Raw genomic sequence first — 10,508 nt, forward strand, 5'->3', positions numbered from 1 at the left:
TCTGGCGACAGGTAAGTCACCAGAATCGCTTCTGTTGTAAAGCCGACAGTCAGCTCTACAAGTTTAAACAGACTCCCGGCGGCAAAAGTCGCCGGGAGTCTGTTTAAACAGCCCCGATGCTGGCGACGTACACTGTACGTCGTCAGTCACGAAGGGGGAAACTTTTTTTTTTATATCTGGCTATTATTCTCTGGGGTACAGAATTATATGAGCTGAAAACATGAAAAACACTACCGTATGTAATTTATATTGTAGAATTTCTTCTTAGCAAACCACATGTAAACATAAACTTGCTATTAATCTGCTATCACCAATCACAGCATGAAACATCTGCACTTTTAACTTGTATACAAAGTTATGCACCAGATGGCAAATATACATCCATTACACATTATGTAGCATTGTATTAGCTGTTACTATGACCTTTGCTAGACCATTAATAAGACAAGTAAGTCATGTTGTACTTTTATAAGATTGTATTTGGTATTTTCACAAAGGCAGAGGGGAGAGAATAATTGGTAATCTGGCAGCCCGTATTAGCCAGTGGGCCGTTTGTGATTACCAATCTCTTTGGGCTAAAGAGCTGGCTTGATTCATAGGATAATTAAAGTATATATATTTTTTCATTTTGGATAGATAACATCCATGCCAGTTTTTTTCTTGCCATTCATAATGAGCTTAGCAAAATGAGCTCACTTACATAGGTGTGCGCTGCTGCACTCTGCATGAAAAGGATGAGTTGATGACTGTCCACAAATAACAACTGATTCCTTTGGTGGGAATGACCAGACCCACACAAGATTACCTGTTCACCTCTCATGTGCTAAATGAACTGGACAATATACACTAGGTGGGATCACCACAGCTTCTACATGTGGTCTACATGCAAGCAGTGTGTGGCCCCGGCCACCACCCCTTTTATCGACAGAAGTCAATTTATTGATCGAAATTTGGCATTGCTGCTGTCAAAATACAATAGCCTGATGGGGTGGGTTTTTTTCACCAATGCTGTTTAGCATCGATAGTGGAACCAGGTGTTTTTACTTGATTAGCCCCGTGGTGATTTTATGACCAGTGAGCTAGAAAATAGCAACCCCCCTCCCTTCTCAGGATCCAGATGAGAAGTTATGTAAAGTTATATAGATTCCCTCCTTCTGCTAGTTCCAGAATTTCTAATGACAGTGATCAGAGTTCCAACTCAAAGAGGAAACAATATCATAAATCAGAACCAAAAAGTTTTTTTGAACACCCCAGTACTGTTGAAACCAAATTTATGTTCAGTGGTGGACAAAGCCACCAAAGGTTCACTGTGCAAGAATAATTGTCAGAACCCACATTTAACTGCTGCCCAATCATCAACACTGTTTCACTGTGTATAGGCAGACAGATAGCTAGGCAACTAGATACACAGACAGAGGCAGATGAAGAGTAGCATTTGAGGTGTCCTAAACAATCTCATGGTCCATAATATGCAACTTGGGTCAGACAGTTGCTGGTCAAGTAGGAAGGGAAGGGGGTACTCACTGCTCAACCCCACTTACAAACCAGGAGCACAGTAAGGGTACCATGTAAAATGTGCCCTGCTTCTTAACTGTTCTAGAATTGAGCAGTGACTAGGTCTATAAAACAGTGGGAGGGTTTCCAGCATCCACCCAATCAAGCCTTGTATAAATGGGCCACTAAGTTTAAAAGGGGGTCTCCACAAATGGTATATACACCACTGCTTCTCCTAAAAGCTCTGAGATACCCATCAGTAGCTCTGGGCTGACTATTTTGGAACCCAGCTGCAGTATAGGGTGACAATTGGGGCCCGTCCAAGGGCAAGATCTGTGCTCAGGCAGAGGCAATAATTGGAAGGCTCTCTTTGAAAGTTCCCCTTTAAAAGAACCCCCTTGCAGCTGTGGTTAAATCAGGATACATTACCAATCTACATAAATTCCATGTTTCCTATACCTAAAATATGTGATTCAGATCTCCTCCCTGGTAATATCTCTTTCACATGCTAGAAAATGAAAAGATGAAGAGCCAACTCTGGTGATTACGAAGGCCAACTTTAGCATTTCTGGGAAACTTTCTTGATAAATTATACACATATGCAGTTTTTCTCTCCAAAATATCTTGGCTACAAACAAGTTACTGCTTTATACAAATCAAACTTGGGTTTTTTTTGTTGCAGGCTAGGAAGTAGAAAGGGAGAGGGGATGTTAAAATGGGATGCACAAGAATTATACTGAACGGCAAAATTATATATAATCTGACTAAGTAAGCAGCATTCAACATCTAATAAAAAAGACATAATAACATATTATGCTGAAGTGGTTTTATTCTGAATGACTGATTTATTTAGAATGGAGTTTAAAAAAAAAATCAAACTTAACAATGGTGTCTAATAACATGGCAAGTAGGATTAAGCATTGCAATTTACTATGGTAGTCTGCCTTTATAGCTAGGCAAATATGTGCTGACTGTAAAGTATGAAATATCTGACAACTGGAGAGCTTTGGTTATTGGTGACCTATCCTATAAACATCAAGAGGAAAACGTACAAACCCATTTTTCTTTTTAACAGCAAAATGACTGTACTTGGACAGGATTCTTTATACTTTTCATCAGATAGCCATGTGAAAGTGATGCACTTATATTTATTACTGATTTAATGAAAACTATTTTAATCCACACTGATGATGAAATCTATCAGAAAGGGACAGTCCAGTCATGTGTCAACTGCCTATAATATTTGAGGAATGACAGAAGCAGTCATTCAAGAGCTGCTACATCTTCACTATTGGCCAATCAATATCCAATTGGACATTTTTTACCTTGAGGCCAGGTTCACACCTAGGCGATTGAGCTGGTGAGCTGTTTTCGTGTGGTCGTCGCACGTTTTTGTTTGCGTGATTTTGCTCTGAAAACCGCGCTGTTTTAAATGCTTAGAGATGTCTATAGGACTCAAACCGCGACGAATAGCTCCTACAGCTTTTGCGCGACATGCGATTTCTACCTCGTGACAAATCGCAAAGGTGTGGAAAGCTTCCATATACTTGAATGCAAATCTCTGTTTTGTGCGCTATCGTGCGGCTAAATCCGGGCAGTAAATCACCTAGGTGTGAACCTAAGCTGGGTTAAGCCCATACATGGGTAGTTTTTCAGTATAAATAAACAAATAAATTAATTCAGCAGGGGAAGACACATCCCTTATTATCCTCATCTTTGAGGAATTGTTGTAATTCAGCCACATTGGAAGGTTTTCGAGCATGAACCACCTTTTTAAGGTCATGCCACAGCATCTCAATAGGATTCAGGTCAGGACTTTGACTAGGCCACTCCAAAGTCTTCATTTTCTTTTTCTTCAGCCATTTAGGAGGTGGACTTGCTCGTGTGTTTTGGATCATTGTCCTGCTGCAGAACCCAAGTTCGTTTCAGCTTGAGGTCACGAACAGATGGTTGCACATTATCCTTCAGGATTTTTTGGTAGACAGCAGAATTCATGGTTCCATTTATCACAGCAAGTCTTCCAGGTCCTGAAGCATCAAAACAGCCCCAGACCATCACACTATCACCACCATATTTTACTATTGGCATGATGTTCTTTTTCTGAAATGCGGTGTTACTCTTACGCCAGATGTAATGGGACACACACCTTCCAAAAAGTTCAACTTTTGTCTCGTCAGTCCACAGAGTAGTTTCCCTTGGGGAAGTCTTATGGATCATCAAGATGTTTTCTGGCATAACAGAGACGAGCTTTTATGTTCTTTTTGCTCAGCAGCGATTTTCGTCCTGGAACTCTGCCATGCAGGCCATTTTTGCCCAGTCTCTTTCTTATGGTGGAGTCATGAACACTGACCTGAACGGAGGCAAGTGAGGCCTGCAGTTCTTTGGATGTTGTTGTGGGGTCTTTTGTGACCTCTTGGATGAGTCGTCGTTGCGCTCTTGGGGTAATTTTGGTTGGCCGCCCACTCCTGGGAAGGTTCACCACTGTTCCATGTTTTTGCCACTTTTGGATAATGGCTCTCACTGTGGTTCGCTGGAGTCCCAAAGCTTTAGAAATGGCTTTATAACCTTTTCCAGACTAATAGATCTCAATTACTTTCTTTCTCATTTGTTCCTGGATTTCTTTGGATCTCGACATGATGTGTAGCTTTTAAAGATCTTTTGGTCTACTTTACTTGTCAGTCAAGTCTTATTTTAAGTGATTTCTTGATTGCGAACAGGTGTGGCAGTAATCAGGCCTGGGTGTGGCTAGAGAAATTGAACTCCGGTGTGATAAACCAGAGTTAAGTTATGTTCTAACAGGGGGGACACAAACACTTTTTCACACAGGGCCATGTGGGTTCGGATTTTGTTTTCCCTTATTAATTAAAACCTTCCTTTAAAAACTGCATGTTGTGTTTACTTGTGTTATCTTTGACTAATATTTACATTTGTTTGATGATTTGAAACATTAAAGTGTGACAAACTTGCAAAACAATGAAAAATCAGGAAGGGGACCAACACTTTTTCACACAACTGTATATATATACATACATACACACACGCACACACAGTATATGTAGACACACTGATATATGTATGTATATGTACACTGAGTATGTTTTCTTTAAATGCCATATTAAATAGACATACCAGAATACAGGACTGCTATGGGACCTAAACACACAGAGATTAGTACTCATTGGTTGCATAATGTTTCATTCAGACAACAACAAATATTCTTTAAAGAATCTAAATCAATGAATAGGCGGTGATTTGTTAATAATTTCATAAGTCTTAGTAATGGGCTTGCCTTAAGGATAAGGGTTTGTTTACAATAGCCACATGTCAAGGGTTTATTTTCATTAGATTTTTCATATTAGCCTGCACCCTAAAACTGAGCTAGTGTGGTGTGACATGTACAATGGATCGGCGGTGTGATGCACTGTTCCCACTCCATCCTGATCTCCTGCTGTAGCCCTGATTTTAATCGTTGAGCATCCTGGAAGAAGGTCAAATACTCCCCCATACATGGAAAAACTGGGTATTTCTGTAGGCTCTGACAGATAAATGAAGCAGTAGAGGAGCATGGCAAAATTTATCATGTAGGGAAAGGGTGTTATTAGGAAAAACTGTCACTTTATGGTAAAAGACGGATTCTCTTTAAGAGGAGCCAACACATACAGTTACATTCCTAAACACATCAGCGTAATGGTACCTTTCTGTAGTGCTTTTGGCTGACTGAAGGAAGCGTGCATGGTCTGCCTCTTTCAGAGATTGCTCCGCCTGAGATATGAGGGACGTGGATCGTTCTATGCATTGCTTGCAGTTGCCAATCTGCTGGGCTAGCTTCCGCAGCCGGACCACCTAAAATAAAGGGAGAATTAAAAGTTAAAAGTGTAAGTTTAGGTATACATAAAAAAAAACCCTGGTAAATCCAGTGATGTGATTATTAAAAAAAATATTTAAGAGTATTTTAAATAGTACAAGAGATTGCTTAGCAGCAGAGGAAAAGGGGGCACTGTAAGCCAATAAGACTTTACTACATTGCACAGTGCAATAAATATATCAAATGAAGACTGATGATTGAAGGAGAAAGCACAGAGATGAGCTAAGCTACTTTACTGTCCAATAACAGTTTTGACCAAGAGCTATTACTTTGACTGCAGTGGCATAAAGCAAATGATCAAGAGGACAAAATGCCGAAAGTGCCATCTTTCAGCCAAAATTGCAGTGCATGCCTAGTTTCTCTACTTCCCACTGGGCGCTGCCCTGTGTCCCCTTTGTGGAGGAGAGCGATGTGAGCGTGTCACAGGAGGAGCTCTCCTCCCGCATTGCCCCACTCAGCCTCCTGTAACAGATCAAGAGAGTGCTGTGTGGGCAGATACAGCTGACAGCTGTCACAGAAGGCCTAGCCGGCATTGAGGGGGAGGAGTCAGTTGTCAAATGAGACCGAGCTCTCCTCCCCACACCGCCCACTAAGCCTCCTGTGAGAGCAAATCCAGGATGGAAAGCAGTATACAAACACTCAGTGATCGCTGAATGTTTGCAAATAATTGGACATAGTATGAGTTACTATGTACCAGTTATGAATAAATAGTGATCACATCACTTCCTATTCCTTCACAATTATTTACATAGTAACTCATACTATATCCACAATTTATAAATGAATAGGAACACTCAGTACAGTATAGAACATTCCTGTTCATTCAGTGCTGGGGCTGCAGACTCTGTCCTCAATCTCTTTTTCTATTGTAAAATGGAAAAATCAGAAGTCTGTTTAGACCAGGGGTCTCAAAGAACCGGCCCGCGGGCCAACTCCGGCCCGCGAGCCGGTACTATGTGGCCCAAAGCCAGCTGACAAGTCAGGCACACGGTCACGGACCGCGTGCCTGACTTGCGGGAGACATTCCTGTGTCATAAACTTGTGTTTTTCTGCACACAAATCCCTAATCTGGCATTTACGTACAGCAACTGTCACCCATTCAAGTTAATGATCAGGTGACAGCTGCTGCATGTAAACGCCTGCACACCGCATGTAAAGGAATTGTGAAAGTGAAAGGATTACATGCAGTTAGGAATTAATCACTATCCCTGGATACACAACCGTGTATCCAGGGATAGTGATTATTTTTGTAACTGCATGTAATCGCATCACATATGATTACATGCGGTGTGCAGGCGTTTACATGCAGCAGTGTCACCTGATCATTAACTTGAATGGGCGATAGTTGCCGCTTGTAACATGTGCAGACTAACAAAAATTTGTCCAGTGGCCCCCGAGTAAATTGATTTTGAGACCCCAGGTTTAGACCCTCGATATTTGAATGAAGCCCCCAGCAGTAAAGTTTTTTAAAAAAATTAAAAATATAAAAACATTTAAAAGTTTAGAAAATAAATAAATAAAAAATTTTTTAAAAATGTAAAAAGGTTAAAACAATAATTTTTGGTTTCTGTCTCAAAATTTTCATTTCGGCGCACCTTTAGTTCATATATGTATTTAATGTATGTATTTAGGTGTTTGCCTACATTTATACTTCAGTGCATGCAAACCACATCTATGACACCCACGTCTTTGGTCTCTTGTCTTTATTCATATAATATGAAAGAAAAATGCCAAAACCCATTATTGGTTAGAGTCTGTTACAGTAAATATTTTGCTTGGAACTCTGTGCCATCTACACAGCAAGGAACGTGACAGTGAGACTATACAGCACACACTATAACGTACACACTGCTACCTACACAGCTTGCTGTTTTGCAGCACTGTGCCACAAGCACCTTTCAAGTCATTTAGTCCAGGAAGAGTTGATCTAGTGCGACCTAAATTACACACAAGGCCAAAATGTTTTTTTTACCATGGGATAGAGTAGCAAGGGATCAGAATCCCTTTTGAGCTTTTATTAAGTGAAAATCTAATATGTTTTCAGTTATCACCACAACAGGAATAGAGTGGAAATCTATCAAGAGGGACATTTGTTCTATTGGCAACTTTCTAAGAGGGGAGTTCCCTTACTTTAGAGAGATGTCCTCTAACTTCCTGTTGTATCTTCAGGACAGGAAGTGAAGGGAAATCTTTCAAATGGGACACAGATTGCAAAAGAACAGCAGGGCTTTTAGCCATTCCATACTCAATCCAAAAAACATTTTGGCTTTAGATATACTTTAAATTGCCAGTTACACTGACCATTTTGACATATAAGCCTTTGGCTAAATGCAGTTGCTAAGATGAAAAGATTGACAACAGCCAAACTGATTCATATTTATTTTATACGCCGATCAGCCATAACATTATGACCACCATTCTAATATTGAGTAGGTTCCCTTTTGCCTCAAAAACCGCCCTGACCCATCAAGGCATAGGGGTTGATTTGCTAAAGGCAAATAGGCTGCAAGGGAACTTGCACTTTCCAGGGGAAGTTTCCCTTAATATAGGGAATGTGGTAAGTTTTCACTTTGTAAATAATATCCCATCATGAGCAAGGAAAATTTTTTTAAAAAACAGTATTTTTGCTTGCAGACAATTGAGTGATGGAAATCAGAGGAACTTCACCTCGTTCAACAAACTAGGGGGCAACTCCCCCTGCAAAGTTCAAATTCCCTTGCAAAGTGAAAAGTCTATTTGCCTTTAGTAAATCAACCCCCATGGACTCAATGAGACCTGTGAAGGTATGCGATGGTATCTGGCACTAAGCCGTCAACAGTGGATCATTTAACTCCTATATGTTGGGAGGTGGGGCCTCCATAGATCTGCGTTTTTCCAGCACAGATGCTCGATTGGGTGTAGATCTGAAGAATTCAGAGGCCAAGTTTACACCTCAAACTTTTTGTTGGTTCCTCAAACCATTCCTGAACCAGTATTTCAGTGTGGCATGGCACATTATCCTACTGGATAAGGGGCCACTGCTATCAGGGAATACAGTTTCCATGAAGGGGTTCCACTTGGTCAGCAACAATCTTTAGGTAGTTGGTCGGCATCAAAGTAACATCCACATGAGTGGCAGGTCCCAATATTTCCCAGCAGAACATTGCCCAAAGCATCACACTGCCTCCGCTGGCTAGCCTTCCTCAGATCAGCGACACACACCTGGCCATCCACATGATGTAAAACAAAATGTGATTAATCAGACCACCTTCTTCCATTGCTCCATGGTCCAGTTCTGATGCTCATGTGTCCATTGTATGTGCTTTTGGCATTGGACAGGGGTCAGCATGGGCACCCTGACCGGTATGTAGCCTCATACACAACAAACTGCAATGTACTGTGTGTTCAGACACCTTTTTATCAGAACCAGCAGAACGTTTTCAGCAATCTGAGCTACAGTAGCTCCTCTTTAGTATGACAAGCCAGCATTTGCTCCACAAGTGCATCAATGAGCCTTGGCCGCCCATGACCCTGTCACCAGTTCACCGGTTTTTCCTTCTTTGGACCACTTTTGGTAGGTCCTGACCACTGCAGACTGGGAACATCCCACAAGGGCTGCAGTTTTGTAGTTTCTCTGACCCAGTTGTATGGCCATCACAATTTGGCCCTTGTCAAAGGTCGCTCCAATCCTTACGCTTGCCCATTTTTTTTGCTTCCAAAACATCAACTTCAAAGACAAAATGTTCACTTGCTGCCAATATATCCCAGCCACTTCCAGGTGCCATTGTAACGGGATAATGTTATTCACTTAATCTCTCAGTGGTCATAATGTTATTGCTGATCGGTGTGTATATGTGGATGCACAAGACACTAAAAAAGTTGATATGCTTCATTCATGAGAAACAAGGCAAGTAAGGTAAGTAAGACTATGGGGTCTATTCACAAAGCTGCCGAAGGATCTGGCCGTAGCTTCGGCCGATCCTTCGGAAACTTCTAAGCTCAGTGAAATGTGTGATTTGTAGGTTACTCGCATTAAAATTCTAATACACCACGGAGTATTACATAATCTGTTTAGATAATGAGAGTTTAGCTAGTTACGTGAGAAGTCAAACACAAAACGGCCCCACAGCATGGTTCGCCGGGCTGTGTGGGAGTTCATGTTTAAGTGTCATTTTGGCAGTAATGCCTTTTCAAACATTAACATTCACATTATTAATAATTCTTAGATTTCTGTGACAGCAAAAATAAGAGGCTGACAGTCTCACAGGCCTGTCTCGAAGCAGAGGAACATTTCTCAAATACATAACAGCAATTATAATTCCATTGTTAAGCGGAAAGATTAGTCTATAGCCTGCCAATTTCGCCAAAAACATAAGAGCCAAAACAAGCACAGCTGGCCTATTACCCTCTGCAATTCACATAATTTCCTGACCGATGAGATAACAAAATGTTTGATAACTAGAATTGCTGAGAGCAGATGTGGAAGTGCTTTTATTTGTTAAATTGTGTGTTGTTCTGGTCTATTAAGATATAAAACATACTTTTACTTTACTATTTGACTCTTTGCAACATTGTACAACATGTATATATTATGCTTACTCTGTATTGGCACCAGGAAGCCAATATGAATGGTATATAGTGGGGTAGCAAAACTTCCGCAATCCAACTATGGTGAAACTACAAATCCCATAAGGCACTGCAGGACTGTGATAGTCACAAACATAACTTCCAAAGGGGATGCTGGGATTTGTAGTATCACCACAGATGGAGGGACAAAGTTTGGCTACCCCTGCTATAAAGAATGTTTGTAGTATCTAAAGTAACAACCTTAGAACTCATCACCTATGCCTGTGGTGTTTAAACGCAAGGCTCTTGGGTTGCAATTGGTGCACCATTATTATGATCCTCAAAAACATATTATTGTCAATTAAATTAAAATATATTTAAAGTGCAAACTTGTTATCTTCATTTTGGATAGAATAGAGAATGGTTAAATCCCTTGACAATTTTTTTGCCATCTATGCTATGGCCCCAGTCACACCAAAATCGCAAGATAATTGCAAGGCAATTGAGGGTCCATTACCTTGGTTACCTTGGGATTGTATCGATTTTTTTGCGATTCGATCCGTTGCAATATTTAGGCTTTTTTTTTTTTTTTTTGTTTGATGTG

The 10,508-nt window shown here is 40.7% G+C and overlaps 1 protein-coding gene across 3 annotated transcripts in view; it reads right to left on the reverse strand.

Moving 5' to 3' along the window:
• Window positions 1–10,508, reverse strand: part of MID1 (midline 1) — a 169,685-nt gene that overhangs the window by 47,240 nt on the left and 111,937 nt on the right. For all 3 annotated transcript variants that reach the window (XM_018553510.1, XM_018553513.1, XM_018553512.1), the window contains exon 5: window positions 5,189–5,337. In XM_018553510.1, coding sequence (XP_018409012.1) covers window positions 5,189–5,337 — 149 coding nt within the window. The remainder of the gene's footprint in view (window positions 1–5,188; window positions 5,338–10,508) is intronic.

The sequence above is a fragment of the Nanorana parkeri genome, unplaced genomic scaffold (assembly GCF_000935625.1).
Source record: "Nanorana parkeri isolate BGI_ZX_2015 unplaced genomic scaffold, ASM93562v1 scaffold122, whole genome shotgun sequence".
Taxonomy (NCBI): domain Eukaryota; kingdom Metazoa; phylum Chordata; class Amphibia; order Anura; family Dicroglossidae; genus Nanorana; species Nanorana parkeri.